This window comes from Euprymna scolopes, chromosome 23, assembly GCF_053919585.1.
Source record: "Euprymna scolopes isolate OS-2025 chromosome 23, ASM5391958v1, whole genome shotgun sequence".
Classification (NCBI taxonomy): domain Eukaryota; kingdom Metazoa; phylum Mollusca; class Cephalopoda; order Sepiida; family Sepiolidae; genus Euprymna; species Euprymna scolopes.
Genome location: NC_136504.1, coordinates 11,725,160 through 11,748,482, shown reverse-complemented (window position 1 = coordinate 11,748,482; position 23,323 = coordinate 11,725,160). Strand labels below are relative to the sequence as shown.

Genomic DNA, 23,323 nt, shown 5'->3' with positions numbered 1-23,323 from the left:
AACTTTAAAATGGGGGGGGGGCGTGAATTTAAAAAAAACGTTTGTCTAAAATATTATATTCGGTTTATTGGAAAGAACATAAAATTTCACATTGACCCTGAAAATATCGTAAAAATAGAATCGATAAAAAATTTTGATAGATTTTTAAAGTTTAAAAATTGAAAAATATTGAGTTCGGAAAATTCATTACTGTTTAAAAAAAAAAATATTTCTATTACTTTTAAAACAACTTTAATAGTTTATTTTGGAAGTATAATCCATAAAGAAAATAAATAACCCACTTTTAAAAGAGAAATTACGAGATTTTTATATTTTATTCGCAGTTTCGTGTTAGGGGTGTCAAAAATTCGGGTTTGTATTAATGTACACATAGATTCGAAAAAAAAATTCGAACCCCCCCCCCCAAATTCCTACAAAAATTCTGATACACCTAACAAATAGCAAATTCAAGTTAGCCTCGTTTGAAAACGGGCTTGTTTTTATAAAGGAACAATTTTAAATTAACACCGGGCATATTCTATGAAACTTGTGCTTGACCTTTGTTTTCAATCGAACCGGAGAGAGTAAAAGTTTAAAAATTGTTTTTAAGTTTTTTTTTTTTTTTTAAATATTTCCAAATATTTTTAAATATGGCGTCGGCAAATTTAGAAACAACTTCGACTAAAACCGAATCTACAGAAGAACCATGCGACACTACCAAACAGAATCTGGATACAAAAACACGGGCAACAAAATTGGTAACTCATTCCAAAAAATAATAAAACGTCTTTTTTTTTTTCTTTAACTTTTCTGGCTTCATTTCTAAAATAATAATCTGTTCTTTCTTCCGAGAGATATTCATTATTTTTGGTTTAGGAACACACATGAACCATAATATTTGACTTTCGTGTATAAACTTTAATTCTAGTTGAAATTTATATGCGAATGGAATAGTTATGCGGAGAAGATACCGTACTTTTTTAAAAATAGTATTTTAAAGTTAAATTCAAGTTTTACGGTACTGTTAGGTGAAAGTACAGAATAGTTACAAAACATCCTCCCTATGCTAAGAATGGGTTTCTAAATAATAACGTTATTATTTCAGAATAGTAAAGTTCGGCGAATTGATATTTTAAAAAGTTTCGGTAAATTTATACAAACACCGTGACAGCGAATTAACCCTAAACCCTAACCCTAAACCCTAACCCTAACCCTAACTGTATAATAATACCAAAGTTTCAATATCGTATTTGAATTTCGTTATGTAAACAAGAAACATCGTTGTCGGTTATTTTTTTTTTTTTTGCGCTTCTACACTATCAGAACGAAATTTCGGAAATCGTGATACTGAATTTCACATGAAAACAATGGTATCTACGTAGTCCTCGTATTTTAATTTTTAAGATGATTATATCTAGAAATTACAAAAATCGATAAAGTAGAAAATTATTTATTAAAAACAAATAGAATGTGAAGAAAACGATCGTAAAACACAGAGTTCTAAAGGGAGGTAATTTTCCGTTTCGATTTAAACAAAATGGCGGAAAATTTTCACCCGCTAACACGTTGAAGTTGTTTTGTTTAATAATTCAGTAATATTCAGGTAATTGCAACTATAATTTGGAAGCTACCATTGTAACTAATTAGAATTGACAAAAATATCAGTTGAAAGTTGAAACCATGGTCTTTTTTTTTTTATCCTGAAAACTATATTTATCCACTCCAAAATCTCGTCCCAATAGTGTAGAAGCGTCGATTGATTTTCTTTTATTTATTTATAAAAAAAAGGGGTAAATGTTTACTTTTACCACAACAACAGAACACCGACCAATAAAATTTGTTTATTTAGAGTTTTTGAAGGCGCTGACAACGAATTTGGGTTATCCTGACGTAAGCGGTATCGAGGCGAAAAATTACCCCTTCAATAAAGTGCCAAGTTGGTAACTTAAGAAAAAAAAAAGCAGTTCAAATAATTAGTATTTTTTACCCCTTATAAATCCACAAATAATTAGAATTTTTGGTATACCGAATTTTTGGTATACCGAATTTTTTTTAATTCAACAGTTCAAATAATTAGAATTAAAAAAAAATAAATAAAAAAATAAGCAGTTCAAATAATTAGAATAAAAAAAAAATAAATAAACTGTTCAAATAATTAGAATTTTTGGTAATTCAACAGTTCAAATAATTAGAATTTGGTATACCGAATTTTTTTTTAATTCAACAATTCAAATAATTAGAATTTTAAAAAATAAACAGTTCAAATAATTAGAATTTTTGGTAATTCAACGGTTGAAATAATTAAAATTAAAAAAAAACAAAAAAACAGTTCACATGATTAGAATCTTTATAAGAAGTAAACAGTTCCACATGGTTAGTTAACCGTGTAAAATTCTGCGATTTGTTTCACAATATTTGTAAAATCATTGCTCTCTGTGCGACCATCTTGTTGTCACCACATAAACTCGTCCAAATGTGACAGTAAAGTTGAGGATGATGCACCATACATTGTTTTCAATCTCCGTTTACACACCATCCACATATTTCCTATTCTGTTGGTGTGCACTTGAGTCACAGGGTTCACGAAATTCTGTGAATGATTCACAGTCTTGTGCACATATGGCGACGTGACAAGGATATTCTGTATCCATTCGTATGCTTTCCAGGCGTCGGCATGGATGATACTACCAGGCAGTATCATGTCCCTAATCATAAGTATCAGAGTTTCGGCTGCTCTGTCTGGGACATAATCGCGGGAAACCAATTTTTGAAATAGTGTCTAAACCTCCGAAAACCCACTTCTGTCGTATGATGCACCCGCGATTATATTTTCTTTTCATTACGATACTTTCATCTATCTCCACAATTAATCCGGGGCCCCCTAATTTTGTTGGGGTTGCTAATAGTTTCTTCGAATAAATGTCCCGAATGTAGCCATACCACGTAATGGCCATTTTGTCTGTTATTGTGCACATTTTGGCACATTGTTTTGCAGGGGTCTTATATGCACAAAAATATGAGACTTGGATAAATGTTGTCAATGGCAGCTGAACTCCTAAAAAACTCCCTTGTTTTATTGAAATGTGCCTTTCTTTATGTGAAGGGCACCTCCAACAATAATTTTTGTTCCTTTTTACTTCTGTCATTTGTCTATGACAAATGACGCACATAGGTCCTTCTTTTCGTAAGATGCTATTTTCTCGTAAGAAAATTTTCCCCTCATTGTAACAACTCCAAAATTTGCTCATGCTTGTCAAATCCATGCTGAAGGGGTTTTAGGGTTAGGGTAATTTTCTGCCTCGACACCGCTTATGTCAGATAGCTCTTCCCCAAACTCAGAACAAAGTGGGACGTCGGGACCTTATCCGTACAGGATAATGCGAATCTGATATTCAACCCCGTCGCAAATTTACCGTTTGCATGGTATTAATCCCTGGACCCTCTAACTATTTTGAGCTACCTCACCGCCTTCGTTTACGCTGTTCTTACATGATGTGCACGCGTGTAGTAAAATGACTTGCCACTCCGCGGAGGAGTTTTTAGTGGACATTTGAATAACAAAGTTTTCAAAAAAAAAAATGTTCTTCATTTTTTTTGTGTTACATAGTTTTTGATGCTTTTTAATTGATCTAAAACAATTAAGTTTTCATGAGTGATTTACAAAAACATTTTTATTTTTTTTCGTTTCTCTTTTTTTTAGGGTGGGGGTATTCAATTATAGAACGGTAGGCACTACCATTTTTATGTGAACTTTTCCAAAATGTACATACGATCTAGTGACGTCATCAACTGATGTGCTTGATGCGACCCATGGCGAATAATTTTTTTTTTTTTTCAACTATTATTTACTACTTTAATTTAATTTAATAGGAATTTATTTTACATTCAAATAGTTTACTTAAAGAGTAAATTATCTGTAAAATGTTTTTGACTCCTGATGGGGTTATGAGATGAATGGATTCGCCAATCATTTCTATAACCAACGGCTGTGCTAAACAACCAATGAAAACGTTTAAAAATTATTATAAAAATTGTTGAATTTTGGATTCAATCAGTTCGCCGTTAACTACGCCACGGACTGCATTTGATTCTTGGCTGCCATCTTGGTTACTGATCTGAACTACGCCGCTATCTTTGTTCAACACAATGTCTCAAAACTTAACAGGTTATGCGCCCAGCCACCGTCTTTTCTTTGACAGATCGGAATCTAAATTGGAATTGTGGCAGGTAAAATTTCTGGGATATCTAAGGATTCGAAAACTACACAAAGTCATACAATCTCCAACAGAGAATCCAAACGACCCTGAATTTCTTGAAAAGAACGCAACTGTTTTTGCAGAACTGATTCAATGTTTAGACGATAGAAGTCTGTCTCTGATTATAAGAGACGCATTGGATGATGGAAAGAAAGCATTGAACATATTAAGAGAACATTATTTATCAAAAGAGAAACCGAAAATAATATCCCTTTATACAGAACTAACATCTCTGAAACATACCGAGGATGAAACGATTACTGACTACGTTATAAGGGCAGAAACAACCGCCAATGCTTTAAAACTCTCAGGTGAAATAATAAGCAATAGCTTGCTGATATCAGTGACCCTCAAGGGACTTCCAGCCGATTTACACCTGTTATAACTCAGAAAGACAAACCCATAAATTTCAGTGAATTTAAAGTGGCATTGCGCAGTTACGAAGAGACTAATTGTATGCTCGTGGACAATAATAACTCCAGCAATATTATGAAGTTCAAAAATGCTTCTTGAAAGCAGACACCACCAAATTATGCACCTCACTGCAGCATCTCCAAAAATAATTTTCCCAAGAAAAAGAAAATTATCTGCTATAATTGTGGACGACCCAACCACAAAAGTTTCCAATGTCGATATAAACGCTCAAAAATGGACTCCGTAAAAAACGTTGAGAACTTTGAGGAAGAACATACATTTCTATTCACATGTAACTTTGACAATACCACAAACGGTAAAAATCTCCTTGTAGACTGTCGTGCTACAGCGCCACATTATCACCAAGGAATCTAATTTTATTAATTTTGATTCAAACTTTAATCCTTAAAGTCATTTTGTCGAACTTGCCGACGGTAGTCAAATAAATGAAAAGAGGCGATGCTAAAATATCCCTAAAAAATAATAAAGGCGAAATCTGTAACTGTATTCTAAAAAATGCTCTGTTCATACCTACATTCAAGCAAGACATATTTTCTGTGCAGGCTGCAATTAAACAAGGCACGAATATAAAATTTGGCCAAAACAAGTCAAAATTGATATACCCCCAATGGAACTGTATTTGACATTAAAGAAAATGGCCGACTATATTATTTAAAAAGTATGGTTCCCTCAAAAACTGCCTGTCACAACTTGGAAACCTGGCATAAAATTCTAGGACACTGCAATACAGCTGATATTAAAAAATTACCAAATCTAGTCGAAGGCATGAAAATAATACCTTCAGATGATCTCCCAAATTGTGATGTGTGTGCACAGGGGAAAATGACAAAAGATATAAGCCAAACGCCAGACAAAAAAAGCTATGAAAATTCTCTCACTTGTGCATTGTGACTTAGCAGGTTCGATCAACCCGATGGGGAGAAATAATCTAAGGTATGTTTTGAACTTTATTGATGATTTTTCTGGTTTAATTATGGTTTATTTTCTAAAAAACATATCCGACACTATCCTCGCCATTAAGAAATATTTAGCTGATGTTGCCTCGTACAGTTCAGTAAAATGTATTCGCTCAGACAATGGGACTGAATTTACTAGTAAAAACTTTGAACTTTTATTAATTAACCACCGTATTAAACACGAGAAATCGGCGCCGTATTCCCCCTTCTAAAATGGCACCACTGAAAGCGCATGGCGAACTCTTTTTGAGATGACAAGATGCCTACTTAGCAAATCAAAATTAGCGCATAGTTTATGGACATACGCTTTAATGGCAGCAGCATATATCAGAAACAGATCGTTCAATAAGAGGCTAGGAAAAATGCCGTATGAAGCGTTTTGCAGTGTAAAAACCTAAAATGAACAGAATGCATCTATTTGGTTCTGATTGTTTTGCATTTATAGAAAACACCAGTAAACTAAATACTAAAAGCGAAAAATGTACTTTCGTAGGTTACGATAAAAATAGCCCGACATACTTAATCTACTTTGCAGCTCAAAATGCCATAAAAAGGGTTAGATGTGTAAAATTCTACGATACATTAAATTTAAAAAATGGCGATCCAGTGGATGAAAAACATGAAATATTACCTAGCATCTTAATCGATCACAAGGAAAATATTAATAACGACGACAATTACAGTACTTCTGACGAATATATTAACCAGACACGTTGATACCCAATAAGGGAGCGAAAAAGGCCAGACTTCTTACAAATTGAAAAGATACAAGATTACGCCGTGGGTTACTGTTATTTGTTAAACAGCGCACCCGAAAGTTATAATGAGGCGATTAATTCAGAAAATCATCAAGAATGGGAACAAGCTATGGTATCCGAATTGAAAGCTTTATCTGAAAATAACACATACGAAATAGTGGCAAAACCAACAGATAAAAATATAATTTCTTCACGCTGGGTTTTTTCCAAAAAAATCACAGCTTCTGGCAGTGAAACTTTTAAAGCAAGAATTGTGGCAAAAGGTTTCTCACAAATTTCTGGAGTGGAATATTTTGCAACATTTTCACCAACGACAAATTTAACAACAATTAGAATTTTATTACAACTTGCCGCTCAATACAATTAAAAATACATCAAATGGATGTAAAAAATGCTTATTTAAATGCTCTGATTAACTGTGAAATCTACATTTACCCTCCAGAGGGATTTAAAATGAAAAATAAAAATTGGGTGTGGAAATTAAATAAATCGTTATATGGACTAAAACAAAGTGCACACAATTGGAATTTAACACCCCATAATTATTTAATAGAACAGGAATTCAAACAATGTCCCGTAGACGCATGCATGTATACCAAAAATGTAGGTAATAAATTGTTGATTTTGGATTTTTGGGTTGACGATATATTACTCGCCTCAAACTGTGACAACACTTTAAAAGATGTTAAAAACAAATTAAATAAAAAATTTAAAATGGCCGATCTTGGATGACTGTCATGGTTCCTTGGTATAAAATTTACCTGTGAAAATGAAACTATAACTATGAACCGATCACGATACATTGAAAAACTTCTGCTCAAGTTCGGAATGCAAGATTGTAAGCCGCGTTCAACTCCCGTTGAAATGGACATAAATAAAAATATAGGGACCGAAACAAAATTCATAGATAACCGAATATATATGGAAATGGTAGGGAGCCTCATCTACTTGATGACCACAACAAGGCCTGACATATGTTACACTGTAACAAAGCTATCTCAAAACTTATCGAAACTGACAATTAAGGACTTTAATCGTGCAAACCAAATCCTTTGTTATCTAAAAAGAACCAAGGAACAATCTTTAATATTTAAAAAAATCTACATATCCTCTAAATTTAGAAGGATTTTCGGATTCAGATTGGGCTAACTCTGAGGATAGAAAGAGAAAAGCGGGGTATTGTTTTAGACTGTCAAAGACTGGACCTGTGATCTCTTAGAAAACTAAAAAGCAACAAATTGTTGCCCTTTCTACTTGTAAAGCAGAATATGTGGTTCTTACTCATTCCGCACAGGAGGCAATTTTTCTGAACACCCTTCTAAAATCTATTTTAAAACCAGATCTAAGTAAAAAACCTATAGTAATTCATTGTGATAATCAGAGCAGTATCTTATTAGCAAATAATTCTATGATTCATCAAAGGTCGAAGCATATTGATATCAGATATCATTTTATAAGGGATGAAAGAAGTAAAAAATCTATTACTCTTACTTATGTGACGTCTGAAAGTAATATAGCCGACATTTTCACTAAACCTATAAAAAGAATAAAATTAGGACATTTTATAACCAAACTTTTTGGAATCTAATTATGAATAAATCTCTTTTCAGAAACCCAAAAGGAGAAGCATGAACAGTCAAAATCACACCAAAAAAAAAAAAATTGTAAATTGTTCCAGGCACGACGTTAAACTGCGACCATTTCTACCTTACTAACCAAATTAACCAATTAATACCTAACATAATGTTTCCAATTTTTGTTACAAAAAAAAAAAAGTCACTTGTTAAAACCTTTTTGTAAACTTCCTATTTGTCAAATAGTTCTTTTTGTATCTTTTTTTTTGGCAAACATTTGATAAAACAAAACAAAAAAAAATTGTGAATTTTAGTGCATATGTTTATATGTATTTGAAAAGTATTCTATTTATATGTTTATATATATTTGAAAAGTGTTTATTTTTATATGTATGTATCCAGAAGATATCTCACTACTGATGCAATTCTCTATCTATATAAAAGCCAAGTACATCCAAGGATGGAATACTGCTGCCATATCTGGGCAGGAGCTGCTAAAAACAGCCTATCCTGCCTTGACAGAGTACAAAATAGACTTTGTGGCTTAGTGGGGGATGCCCTTTTCTCTATCCTGCAACCTCTCTCCCACAGAAGAGATGTTGCGAGCCTATCCTTGTTTTATCGTTATTTCCATGGCAGGTGCTCGTCTGAACTCCAATCTCTGATTCCCCCTCGCCAATCTTTCTCGAAAACACCCGTCTAGCTGAATCCACTGTGAAAATTTTCCCACTCTTTATCTGTGCCTAAATCAAAAGGTGGATTCCATGAACAAAGCTTCTTTCTTAGAACTGCACGCCTGTGGAACTCTGTTCCGTCTGCCTGCTTCCCACCTGACTACAACTTGGATGTCTTCAAGTCCAACGTTAACAAATTCCTGACAAACCGCCCCCTTAAGTAAACACTTCATCAAATCTCCACACTAACGTAATGTACTTGCAATAACCCTTATCCCTGAGTGACTTCCGGGCCTTGATAAGTGGTGACCACTGTGTAAAAAAAAAAAAAAAAAAAAAAAAAATGGCTTCTTTTTGCACACATTATACCAATATATTAATAATTCTTTTTGACCGATGAGAATAGACAAATTCCCTGAAAACCAGAAGAAGAAAAAAAAAAAACAATTATTTTATTGGTTTATTTTTCTTTGTTCATTTATTTTTATTTATTTATTTATTTTTCTTTCCTTTTCTCAAGTGAAACCAAAATTGAATCCGAAAGGATTTTTCAATTATATCAAAAAAGGGTGTGTGTAAAATATTTTTGACTCCTGTTCTGACTCCTATGAGACGAATGGATTTGCCAATCATTTTTATAACCAACGGCTGTGCTAAACAACCAATGAAAACGTTTAAAAATTATTATAAAAATTGTTGAATTTTGGATTCAATCAGTTTGCCGTTAACTACGCCACGGACTGCATTTGATTCTTGGCCGCCATCTTGGTTACTGATCTGAACCAAGCCGCCATCTTTGTTTAACACAATGTCTCAAAACTTAACATTATCAAAATGTAAAAAAAAGATTCACTATTATTGTTAGAAATAATTAAGTAAAATAAGTTTTTTTTTCAGTAGGGGTAGAAAACATAACACAAAAATAAAATGTTACGTGACTTTTTTGACATCTACGGAAGAGCAAAAGTGACAATAAAATAGTTTGTTAGTTTACTACAAATGTTATTTGCTTATTTAAGTTTTCGATAGTTTAGAACGATTTAAATTATTTATACGAAAGACCATTTTTTTCCACCCTGAATGCTACTTGGGAATAATTTTCCCTTTTACCAGTTTGGTGCCTCCGACCATTTCATTACTACTAAAATTAAAAACAAACGTTAATGAAAGAAATTTTTAAAGCATCTAAAATTAAAAACTAAATTATAAAAAAAATGAGGTGTTTTTGGAGCGAGGTCCCGTATAACAGTTGTTAAACTTTAAAATTAAACATAAAAAACAAGAAAATATTTATAAAAATAATTTAACTTACTTTTAATAGATAACTTGGTTACTTTTTAGTAAACACTAACAGAATAATCGAGTTAAGCTGTGAAGTTTTAATGGCGAACGCAATTGCGGAAGTGAATGTTTTCAATCAACCAGTTCATTTTTGTTCAGTTTATGCTTCCGTATTTTATTTCATAAAACAAGACATACAAGAATATCACAGTGCATGTAGAAAAACTGGATTTTAACGCAATATAAATTTTGAATCGGTTTTAATCTGGCCATAAAATAGGTGGCAAGAGTCATGTTTATATTATGACTTTATATTTAAAAAAATTTTTTCCCACAATTAATTCAAAAATCTATGTTGTAGTGGACATTTTGAAAGAATGGAATTTTAATCGTTTTAAAAATCAGTTAATTTTTAAGAAGTTACTTTTTCTTGGCAATTCAACTGATTATAGTACAGGGTGACCCCCCCCCCCCAAACGGGCCCCGTGTACACTTTATGTGATATCTCCATTATTTATTCACCGATTGCCCATGGCAGAATCAACGACCGTGAGTACACCAAGACCCCAGTGTGAGCTGGGACAAAGAATACACTGTGTTAAATTTTACTACAAGGCAGGCTCGTTTAAGAAAACCCAGGACAGTTTCATGCGTCAGTTCGAATGTGAAAAGGCCCCATCCAAAAGCAGAATTCAGAACTGGGTTGACCACTTTGAGAAGTATGGGACCGTGGAGAACCTCAACTCTGTCAGAGAGAACTCGGGACGTCCCAAGAAGTAAACAGCTGAGCTGGTCGAAAGAGAGAGAGTCTCTCCTGCAGAGTCCGAAACACTCTGTGCATAAGCGAAGTTAGTCCCTCGGTATGTCCCGTGAGACTTGCAGGAGAGTGCTGGTGAACGATATCAGGGCTTACCCATACAGAATACAGATGCTGCAGATCCTTACACCCTCAGACAAGAAGCAGAGGAGGGCTATGGCAGTCAAGTCTTTGGACCTCAGATGAAGCCCACTTCCGTCTTGATGGAAAGGCGAACTCTAAAACAAATGTCTTCTGGGGGTCCTCCAGACCCAATGAAGTAGCCACCAAGCCCCTGCACTCTCCTAAGTGCAAGGTGTGGGCTGCAATCTCGGCCAGAGGCATCATTGGACCAATCTTCATCGAAGAATCTGGCGCAGCAGTGACGGTCACCAAGGAGCGGTATGTGGAGGTTCTCAAAACCTTCAAGAGTGAGCTCCAGACCATTTACCCGTCGCTCATGAGCAAGTTCTGGTTTCAGCAGGATGGAGCAAGTTCTCACACCTCAAACCTGTCCCGAGATTGGCTGAAAGAAAACTTTGGAGGCCGAGTGATCAGTCTCAAGACTGATTTTGAGTGGGCACCCCATAGCCCGGACCTAAGCTGCCTAAATTTTTTTCTTTGGGGCTATCTTAAGGACAGAATCTACGCAGGGAAACCCAGAGCCATCACGGAACTCAAGGAAGCCACCAGGGAGGAGATGAGAGCCATTACCAATTCGGTCTGTAAGAACGTCATGGACAACTTCGTGCTGCACCTCAAGAAATGCATGGAGCTAAATGGAGGCCATCTAGAACATATGCTGTAGAACGGAGAAAAAAAGGCCAAAGACCCTAGTGTTTTGATGTGATGTTTTGAATATAATAAACTAGTTATGACCAAAGTTTCATTTCATTCAGACAAAACACTAAGAAATGGGGCCTAATTAAAGTTGGGGCCCGTTTTTTTTGGTCACCCTGTATATATTAATTAGAAAAAAAAATGCTATTTAAAAAACATAATAATATTAAGTTTATATCAATTTTTTAATTGCAACTTCAAGGTAAATTTTTGTCCAATACATGTATTTAAACTTTTAAAAAATAAATATTTTTTTAGTTATTTGAACTCTTATGTTTCATAATAAATGGAAATTTTGATAGATTTAAATATATTTTGTTCGAATTTGGGAGGGGGGGAGCACGCACTAAAAAATATTTCCCTTAATATATTTTATGGAAACTGCATTTTATATGTAATTTCATTCTAAAATGGATAAGTATCGAAAATTTCATGAAAATCTGACCATTAGTTGATTTTTGTTAGATTTATTAAACACGGGTATGTTCTCACGTTCAGAATGTCTACTACATGGAACGTTATTTTAAAGCGCCAATTATGTAAACACGATTTTCGTCTCATAATTTAATTATTTTCGTTCGATGAAAAATATTTTTTAAAATTATTACTAGTTTATTTTGCCCTTCTTTTAAATGGTACAAAAGTTATACTGATAATATTAATTTATAATAAAGTTACATCGTGTTACATATAGGGTGAGGTAATTTTATGGTGAATTTTGGCAGTCCCTATAGAATGGGTATAGTTTTTAACATGTGCTTCTGCAGTTTAATCAACTGTTTTTCCCTAAGTAATGCGCCGACATACACCGATAAGAAGAAAAAGAACTGTTTCATTTTTCAAAAAAATTCTGTTTACATTTGGCGGTGGGGCGGTAGTGGAGAGGCACGATCTTAGGCTGCGTGTTCAATTGCTTGAGGGCCGAAGGTTGTTGTTTGTAGTTCGGAGAGTGTAATGAAACAATCCATAATAAAAGGGCATGTGTTATAAGTACATTTAAGAAGTATTAGAATAAAGCACGCTAAAACAGTGTTATATATTTTACATATACAGGGTGCGGAGAAAGTCCCTGATCTTGTAAAAATGTTAATTTGACAACTAATAAAAGATGAAATCACACAATATCGTAGTAACCCATTTTTCTGATTCTCTCTCTTCTGATCTTGAGCTTGTGGTGCAATGAGGAAGAAGGTGGCTGGTTAATTTTAATGCATCTAAAACCAAGCTTCTCTCTTTTAATCATAATTGCTTTGACCTCCATCTGGGGCCAATGCTATGAATGGCTCTCGTTTTGGAGAAGTACCATGTCTTAAGCTTCTGGAACTGACTTTCACTCCTGATCTGAAATGGAACACATACGTCAAACCTGTTGTCAAGATCCCTGGAAAAATGGTTGAATCATTTTATTGCTTCAGTAGGTATCTCACTGCCGATGCATTCCTCTATCTGTATAAGAACCAAATACATCCTAAAATGGAGTACTGTTGTCACATCTGAACAGGAGCTACTCGGCGCATCCTATCTTGCCTTTGTAGAGTTCAAAACTGGTTCCAAAACCTCTTTCCCACAGAAAAGACGTGAGTCTGTCTGTTCTATCGTTATTTTCATGGCAAGTGCTCATCTGAGATCTAATCTATGGTTTTCCCTTGCCAAACTTTCAGGAAAAACATTTGTCTATCTGAAACCACTATCAACAATTTCTCTTACTCTCTGTGCCTAAACGCAGATGCCATGAACAAAGCTTCTTTTCTAGAATAGCATGCCTGTGGAACACTGTTCCATTGGCTTGTTTCTTGCCCTATTATAATATGGTAGCCTTCAAGTCCAATGTAAACAAGTTCTTGTTGAGCTGTCTCCATAAATAATCAAAATTTTACCTAATCTGCACAACGATTACTAAACTACCATCTGTTGCATGTTGTATAATGAGATGTGTTTCGGAAGTTATAGAAGCAAAATATTCGAATATGTTTAAAATTTTATTTGTGTTAGCATTTATTTATTCATTCTTTTTTTAGTTTTCTTCCTGTTTTTTATTTTTTTAAAATGTTTTCCATCTGATTTCGTTTTTCAGGAATCTAAAGCAAGACCTCGTAAGGAATCCATGTTTTCTGATCAGTTGTTTAAGAAACTTTCTCACATTAATGGCGAAGTGAATCGCATGAGTCGGATGGAGCTGTATCATAAATTAGTTTCATTAAATTTGGATGCGAGGTGAGTTTTTATCTTTTATGACTTCACTGTTTAAATAAAAGTAAAAATATTTGACAAAAAATCTGATTGTTTAATTTGAATACGAGGTGAGTATCTTTTTGTCTTTTATGACTTCATTGTTTAAATAAAGGTAAAAATATTTGACAAAAAATCTGATTGAAGACTACATCTGCAGAATCTGCTTTCCAGCTGACTACAATATGGTTGTCTTCAAGTCTAACATAAACAAGTTTTTGATGAGCCGTTCCATATAAGTTAACAAATTCCATTACTAACGATTACTATATTGTCCAATTTCTACTGTACACTCTTTAACCCTTATCCTTGAGTGGCCTCTTGGCCTTGATAAGTGGTGATGCCTATGTAAAAAAAAAAAAAGAAGCCTGAGTGGTTGAGCTGGCTTTCTCTGAAGGAAGTTTCTGGGGGAATAAGTGGTTCTCAGATAAAATGTTTTTTTTTTTTTTTTTTTTGCAATATTAGTTTCTGTAGTTTTTTGCAGGAAGATGTTGTGCTGTTGACAATATAGTGTTGAGCATCATTCGTTTGAATGAATCAGAAATTTATTGTTGGTATTCGTTTCCCTGATATCTCTCTAGTTAGAAATTTTTCTAGAAAGACATCAGATACTTATGTCAGGAACCGACTGAAGATTGCCGACATCCCCAAATGAAAGTGTTTCCATGAAATGAACATGATTCAAACCTGGCACGCATTGATTGTCCATCTGTGTCATTAACCATCTGGGCAGGAGCTGCTAGAAAGGACTTGTCCTGCCTTGATAGAGTTCAAAATAGACTTCGTAGCCTCGTAGGAGATGTCCTTTTCTCCTCCTTGCAACCTCTATCTCACAGAAGAGATGTTGCAAGTTTGTCTCTGATGTATCGTTATTTTCATGGAAAGTGTTCAACTGAGCTTCAATCTATGGTCCCCCCTCGCCAAACTTTCACAAGAAACACTCGTCTAGCTGTAAACACTATCAATAATTTCCCCCACTCTTTATCTGTGCCTAAACCTAAACGTAGATTCCATGAACAAAGCTTCTTTCTTAGAACTGCACGCCTGTGGAATTGTCTTCCGTTTTCCTGCTTTCCGGCTGACTACAATATGGTTGTGTTCAAGTCTAAAGTAAATAAGTTCTTGATGAGCCGTTCCATATAAGTTATTAAATTTACCAAATTTTCATTACTAATGATTACTATATTGACCAATTTCTACTGTACACTCTTTAACCCTTATCCTTGAGTGGCCTCTGGGCCTTGATAATGTGGTGATGCCTTTGTAAAAAAAAAAAAAAAAAAAAAACACTTAGCCAATCTGGTACTGAATAGACTAAACATTGCTTAACTTTGATGAAAACAAAGGATTTTATAGTTTTTCATTTGTTTCTGTACCATATGTCTGCATGTTCAAAATACTGTTGTTTACTTATATTATCTATATAATATTCTGTTTGTTCTTTAGTTAGTCCATGTTACGCTTTGAAAAATGCCAAATACAAATTTTCAAGACCAAATTGCTTTAAAAAAAGGCCATATTCACAAAATTGAGCTCTAAAAAAGTCAGTTAGAAGACAACCCTGGACTAGAATATGAGAGTGACTTCCCTTTGATATAGCCTCATTTTTGAGTATCATTATAATGATATATGATCATTGTTGTAATAGTGTAAGAAAGAAACTCCTAGTAATCTCTACGTGCAGCGATTCTTCACTAAAGAAAGAAGTCAATGAAATGCTACATAAAAAAAGGGAACATTTGAAAGAAACAAAGCAAAATATATAAAAGAACATTGTTTGTCTAGTGCTGGACTGAAGGAGTAAATTAAAGATTGTCTTTTACAATATGATTTTATTATTTGTATTAAACTATGTAGCACAATATTACTTTCTGAGTATTTATTAGTGCTTATTAATTTATCTAATTTTGGGTCAGTTCTATATTTAAAATACAACGGACACTATTTTTATAGAAAAATGGAGATTAAGACATAATATGCAGTTTATTCTGGATAGAAATAGTTCACATATGTTTTCGAATATCATCATAATAATATATGATCATTGTTGTAATTGTGTGAGAAAGGAACTGGTAGTAATTTTGACATGCAGCAGTTCTTCACTGAAGAAAGAAGTCAGCCAAACCTTACGTAAGAAAAGGAAACATCCAAAAAAAAAAAAAGAAGCAAAACAAAAAAGAACATCATCTACCAAAAAGTATTAGACTGAAGGAGTATATTAAAGGATGTCTCTTACAATATGATTTTATTATTTGAATTGAACTATGTAGCATAATATTATTTTCTGGGTATTTATTAGTACTTATTAATTTATCTTATTTGAGTCATTTCTATATTTAAAATATGATGGACACTATTTTCGTAGAAATGTTAATAAACTCATATTTGCTGTGTGTTATTGTTTTTTTTTTTTTTTTTTTTTTTTAAAAAAACTAATTTTTTGCACTATCCAAGAAAATATCAGCTTTATCAGAACTGTTGATTCAATTGTTGATGAAATACATTTCTCATTCAATTATTATTTTTTTTATTGTATTTTTATTTTTATTTCAGAGGGAAGAAAGAAATTCTGAAGAAAAGATTAAAGACCTTTTACAAAAAGCACAAATTAAAAGCTGCCCAGGGCCATCGCATAAAAGATACAAGATACGAATATTTGTTAATCATTGATTATGAGGCAACATGTACGTCTTTGAATGTAAACTTTAAGCATGAAATTATTGAATTTCCGATGGTTCTTGTTGATGTTGAGAAAAAAGAAATTGTAAGTAAAAAATAAAATCATGTTTATTTAAAAAATTTTTTATATATTACTAGGCCACCCATAATGACCCATTGTTTCAGTAAACTAGAAGGGCTACCCAATGCCCTCCCCCGAGACAAAAGTGTAATTTCTCTCTCTCTTCCCTTTTTTTACTCCTCCCTCTTCCCAATCCTCTCTTTCTCCTCTGCCCATCATCTTCCTCTTTAGTTGGACATATATGCATATAACTCTCCTTTATACAATAGACTCTGGGTATGTTTTACGTTCTACAGTCCTTCGAAAAAGTAGTAAAAAAAAAGTTTCAGGAAAAATACTTGTCTAGCTGAAACCACTATCAATAATTTCCCCCACTATATATGCGTAAACCTAAATGTAGATTCCATGAACAAAGCTTTTCTTAGAACTGCACACCTATGGAACTCTCTTCAGTTTCCCTGCTTTGCAGCGGACTACAGTTTGGTCGTCTTCAAGTCAATGTGAATAAGTTCTTGATGAGCCATTCTCTTTAAGTAATCCAATTTACCAAATTTCCACTACTAATGATTACTACGATATTGTCCAATTGACTACTGTACACTTATTAACCCTTATCCTTGAGTGGCTTCAGTGCCTTGATAAGTGGTGACTCCTTTGTAAAAAAAAAAAAAATTAAAATACATAACAAATAAAAGTTATCATTTATTGAATTAAAATAAACATAAAAAGCTTATAATAACACAAAATAGACGGTATTGGTGGGGGGGGGGAGTAAACAAAAATAGAATATTTTTTATTTTTAATAAAACATGAAACCAAAATAGTTGCACATTTATTCCATTTTCATCCCAAACAAGGCACAGTGCCACTTTGATGTAGGGAGCTACTATCTACGGTAATTTTCAGAGATACTATGTAGGGAGTTGAGCAGCAAGATGTCTGTTTATATTATACTTTAACTTCTGCATGTCAATAAAGTCAGGAAAGCAGCAACCTGAAAAGGAATTCCAAAGTCTAGCAGTCCTAGAGAACAATTTATTAGAGTAGAAGGCTTCCTGACATCTAAGGATCTCTACTGTGTAGGGGTGAGATTTGGTAGTTGCTTGTCGGGGGTATTTATGTTGAAGTGAGTACAGGGGTTTAAATTTCGTCGGAGCACTTACCATTAAAATTCTTGTAAAATAGGCAACGCGATACAACATTTCGTCGATTGGACAGAAGGTGAAGCCTAGCTGACAGTGCGGGACCTATTAGGTTGGCAAATCTCTTTTGAACCCTTTCTAAGAGTGAGAGATTAGTAGTAGATACACCAACCCAAATGTGGCAACAATACTCCATACATGGGTGAATGGTGACCTTGTAGAGGTACAGGATATTCTCAGGTGTGAAAGCCTTTTAGCATGGTAGAGAGAGAGCCCACCTACTTTGGAGCACCCTTGGCAATGCTCTCAATGTATCTGTTCCAATTCATGTTTCCTGTGAACGTTAAGCCAAGGAGTTTGAATGAAGTGCTTTCAGGTAATAGTCATGACTATTAGTGGTTGAGAAGGTTCTTGTATTTATTAAAGGAAAAAAGCTTAGTCTTGGCAGCATTGAATATTACCATCCATTTTTGTTCTCATTCCTCTTGGGTTTCTGCCATTGCCTTGGATATGTGTTCATTCGTTTTCCCTTCATGCCTGGTATAGAGTGTGGTGTCATCAGCAAATATACCCATCTCAGAGACAATTTTATCAGAGAGAGGTCATTTATGAATATCAGGAATAATAAAGTTAGCCTTCCCTGCCTTATCCAGTGCATGGTATATACGTTCAGAGATTACAGTTAGGCTATCTGTAGTAGAGTGGGCTTGCTAAAATCCATACTTTCTATCGGATGGAAGTTTAGCAATTGTGAGGTGGTGAACTAGAGCTTGATTAATTATGGACTCAAATATTTTTGCAAAAAGAGGGAGGAGGCTAATGGGCCGATAATTTAATGGATCAGTTCTTTCGTTAGAATTCTTGTAAACTAGCATCACAAAAGCAGTTTTCCAACAGTCAGAAAAGCAAGATTCGTTAAGGCATTTGTTGTAAAGTTTGGAGAGAACTGGAGCAACTTCAGTGGAGCATTTTTTTTTAATAGTACAGCCGGGATGAGATAAGGTCTACTTGTTTTTGAGGTGTCTATGTTTTTTATGATATCATGTACTTGAGAAGGCGTGATTTTTAGATTATCTAGTGTGGTTTCTGTCCACAGAGGAAAATCTAGATGGGAGTGATTTGCTGGGTCCAAAGTAGAATTGGAGACAAACCGATGGGCAACCAGATTAGCCTTCTTGGTTGCTGTGCAAATAAGTTCAAGATTGTTGGATAGTGGGGGAATTATTGATTTCTCATTATTTACTACACTTTTATAGATTTTCCAGAAATTAATTTGGAAGCTAATTTCTAAAAACTGTACAACACATGCCAACAAGTAAAATGGATGTTAAACTGAATATGATGATGATTTTTACCTTCCTATCTTTAAGGCCATCCAGAAAAGCTATATTATTTTGAGCATTAATAAATTTAATATTAAAAAAATGCTAACAAAATTAGGTTCATTGTATTTAATTCTTTCGACTAATATGCACCAAAGGGATATGGTTAGAATTTCAGTAGCCAAATTGTTAAATGATATTTTTGAGTTAATGTCTGCATGTGTATGCTTGTGACTGTGTGTGATTGAGTGAGTTGAGATGGCAGCAGCCCAAGGTCACCCAGAGAGATGAAGAGGGAGCTGAGATGCCACCAATCTTAGATCTGTCATGGATTTCGGCTCAACTGTTTAATGTTAGGGGTTCCAATTTGGGGGAAGATTTTTGGGAAAAGCTGATTTTAGGGAGACATTTTCAATGTAAATTTTTTTTAGGCTTATAACTTTCACAAGAAACACCCGTCTAGCAGAAAACACTATGAACAATTTTCCCCACTCTTTATCTGTGCCTAAACCTAAACATAGATTCTATGAACAAAGCTTCATAGAACTGCATGCCTATAGAATTGTCTTCCATTTTCCTGCTTTCCAGCTGACTACAATGTGGTTCTCTTCAAGTCTAACGTAAACAAGTTTTTGATGAGCCGTTCCATATAGTTAACAAATTTACTGAATTTCCATTATTAACGATTACTTTATTGTCCAATTGTCTACTGTATATTCTTTAACCCTTATCTTCGAGTGGCCTCTTGGCCTTGATAAGTGGTGATGCCTTTGTAAAAAAAAAAAAAAATTAGATGTGAGAGTGTGAGAAATGTTATATGATAAGCACAAACAAAATAACGCGTTCAGAGGTATAAATTCACAAGAGATATTTTATATATGTTTAAAAGTGGAAGCTTACATCAATAGGAAAAATATAATGTTTGTCAATATTTTTAGAGTCTTTTTAAAACAAAGAGGATTATTTAGTTGGGATATCAAAGAAGTCAGTCGTTAATTTAAGGGGTGTGATTTACACGGGTCTGAAAATCATAATCTAACTTCTTTACTCAATTAAACAAATTTCATTAAAAGTTGTTAAGAGTTCATGTTCATTTGTTTTCATATTGAAAAAAAGTTCAGTGAAAAATGTTAGGAATATTTCAATGAATACATTTATATTTATTTTTTAATGAGCAGACGATAATGAAAGTTAATGAGTTGCGTGTCTGTTTGTTAATGTCTGCATGTCTATGTTTATGACAGTGTGTGATTGAGTGAGTTGAGATGTCAGTAGCCCAAGGTCACCCAAAGAGACGAAGAGGAAGCTAGATCTGTCATGGATTTCAGCTCAACTGTTTAATGAAAATAAAATCTGGCCTTTTATGCATCCAAGGTGGATTAAAAACAGCAATGTTTATCAATGTGGAGGAATACATCGGATTGGTTTAGGATGTTTTTATTTGTTTTTATTCATTCAGGCGAGTGAGTGCACAGAAACGAGTTTAAGCATTTTTATTTTGGACACCAAAGTGTAAACATCACTGCCACAAAACTATTGTACTTTCTGCTGTGAAATTATGTTTAATATTTAACAGTAAAATTTAAAAAGTAAATGACGAGCTAAACTAGGAAGAAACCCCCAAAACTTGTTTCATGCAGTCCATAACATATGAGATCGAACTTAATTCACTAACTCTAACCCCACCAGCAACAAAATGAGTTCACAACTTCAAACTTTTGCAGACTGACAATAGAGAATTTAGTACACAACCTGCCTTCAATTGGATGAGCACATAATATACGGCTATATTTACATTCACATAAGATCACTGAAATTAAGCAACATTGAGCCTAACTAGTAATAAGTGAGGGACCATTCGGGAAGATCAGGTGCAACAATAAAGTCACTTGAAATTCAAACATATACAAAATCAAACATCTGCAAATTCAAACATATACAAAAACATGATTTCGACATAAAACGATGATGGTTAGCATGTTAGAAAACGCCCAACAACAACTACATTTACAACAACAAGCACACATAGTTTTTGACAATCTTCTTTATATCCTACTGCATCTCTTGTGAACTTAATGACAACAACCTGTGCAGAATGCAGAGTTGCTGCCGACAACATAAAAAAACTTATCAGAATCTTTCAGAGTAGAGTTAAACACACTGATGATAATTTTCATCTTTATCACGTGCACATAAAGAAACTTTGTTTCCCATACGATTGGATAGAATATTAAACTTAATATACAAAATTAACATATTATTATCACATTTTCTTAATCCACCATTGAAGTTGTTGTGAAACAGGGGAGATAAGTCAGTCTTTCATTTAAACAAGTTAAAATGAATAATATAATACGATAAAAAATTTACAATAAAATTGATTTTTTTACTTGTAATTAATTTCCTGCTTGACCATTTTTTTTTCTAATTTTTGGCGAGGATACTTATTTCAACATGTAAGAACATTGAAGTGTTTTTACTTGAAAAGTGATTTTCAATTGTGAATAATAGTAAAGAAGTACTGTTTTGATATAAGCTCTCTCTCTATCTCTCTCTCTCTCTATCTATCTATATATATATATATATATATATATATATATATATTTAGTAATATGATTGATAATTTAAAATTCAAATTAGAATTAAAAATCTGTTTCATAAGAAAGAATAATATTTTCGTACATTTATAAGCTACAATCAACATCCAAATGAATGCTTTGATGATAATTACGGTTTTCAAAACGCAATTAAACAATTAAAAGATACATCTGCCTTACTTAAAATTTGCTAAGTTTATTTATGGTGTCTTTTACATATAAAAAACACCCCACCCAATACTTTTGCTGATGAGGAGACTTTGTTTAAAAAAAACTATATGTCAAAATTATTGTCTGTGGCTTAATGTCTATCACAATAAAGACATTGCTTTCCGAAACGATCGTACAAATTATTGACTTTGTTGTTGTTCCTTCTTATGAAACAGCTTTTTAATTTTTAATTCTAATTTGAATTTTAAATTATCAATCACATTACTAAATATTAAAGTAGCTCTAGGATATTTGCCTATCGAGCTTATTATATATCTGAATTACAACGAGCACTGTTCTTTTCTTGTATTTAAATTAGTAATTTTACTATCACATTAAAATATACTCTGCTCTTTAGACTACTGTTCTAACCCCCTTTATATATATATATTTATATATATCAAGTTAAAGGTATTCAGGATGGAAAATTTGTGAATTAAAATGAGGTTATTAAGAGTGCTTGATAAAAAAGAGCAAATTATAATATTTTTATTTATATAGACAAATGTTGCATAGTTGCTACACTGACCATGCTAATGTTTCAGACAAGTGATTGGTCAGGACCACGAATCTTCGTCAAGTGACGTAATAAAGTTTATGTTCCACTGAAGAAGTCTACTCCTCAATTGTTAGACTTGAAGAGATATTTAAAAAAAAAATTAAAACGTTAAATTCAAAACGAAGAGGTGGGGGTTAAGTGATATTTTTGTCTTTAAACATTGAAAGTGAAAAGACGGCAAGACTGAAGAGAAGAAAAAGAAAGAAAAATGAAAACAAAAAGAAAGGATGGGGGTGAGTGTGGTTACAGCATCATAAGAAATGGGAGGAGGATGAATACATTTGAGTTATCTATGAATGAAGAGAAGGGAGAGGGAAGGTGTCAAAACAAGAAATCTTTTCTGAAGAAACTATTGAAAAGGGAAAAAGTTAGTTTAAAGGAAGGGGTTGGACAAAGAAAAATGTATATATGGAACTTACATCTAGACATATAGGGGAACCTGGGGCAAAACGAGATACCTAAGGGAAAATGAATTGTCGAGTCAAAGGTAGCATTGACATATAAACCATATTCTGTGTACTGAACATTCAAAATATTGGAAAACAATGCCACAACAAAAAAAAGATGAGAAATTATTTTCAAAAGAAATACAGATGATTTATTCAGCTAACTGTATTGTCCCGTTTTGCCCCAAAGCATGGGGCAAAACGAGACGGATCTTGGTCTGAATAAGTCAGTCTTCACAGAGTTCACAAATGAGGATTGGGGTCTTGTTGCATTCGTCTAGACTTGCACAGCCGTAGTGTGCCCATTTCCTACAGTCCCCTTGACAGGCTGCCCAGCTTTCTGCACTCTCAGAGTACAGTTCGTCACAGATCAAAATAGATAAATTTTGAATGCTTATCCATTTTTGATGCACGGGACTGAATAAAACAATGGTAGACGTTGGCGACAAGGCGTTACCACGTGGTCTCTTGATCAGACTCCTCACGAAAGAGCTCTCTCTCTCTCTCTGTTTCAGTTATCTGTGGTGTC

The 23,323-nt window shown here is 33.7% G+C and overlaps 1 protein-coding gene across 1 annotated transcript in view; it reads left to right on the top strand.

Annotated features, from left to right (window-relative positions):
- Positions 1 to 493: 493 nt before the first annotated feature.
- Positions 494 to 23,323, top strand: part of LOC145245750 (3'-5' exoribonuclease 1-like) — a 39,677-nt gene continuing 16,847 nt past the window's right edge. Inside the window, exons 1-3 of the mRNA XM_080107349.1 lie at positions 494 to 737; positions 13,624 to 13,763; positions 16,332 to 16,542. Coding sequence (XP_079963475.1) covers positions 630 to 737; positions 13,624 to 13,763; positions 16,332 to 16,542 — 459 coding nt within the window. The 5' untranslated portion in view covers positions 494 to 629. The remainder of the gene's footprint in view (positions 738 to 13,623; positions 13,764 to 16,331; positions 16,543 to 23,323) is intronic.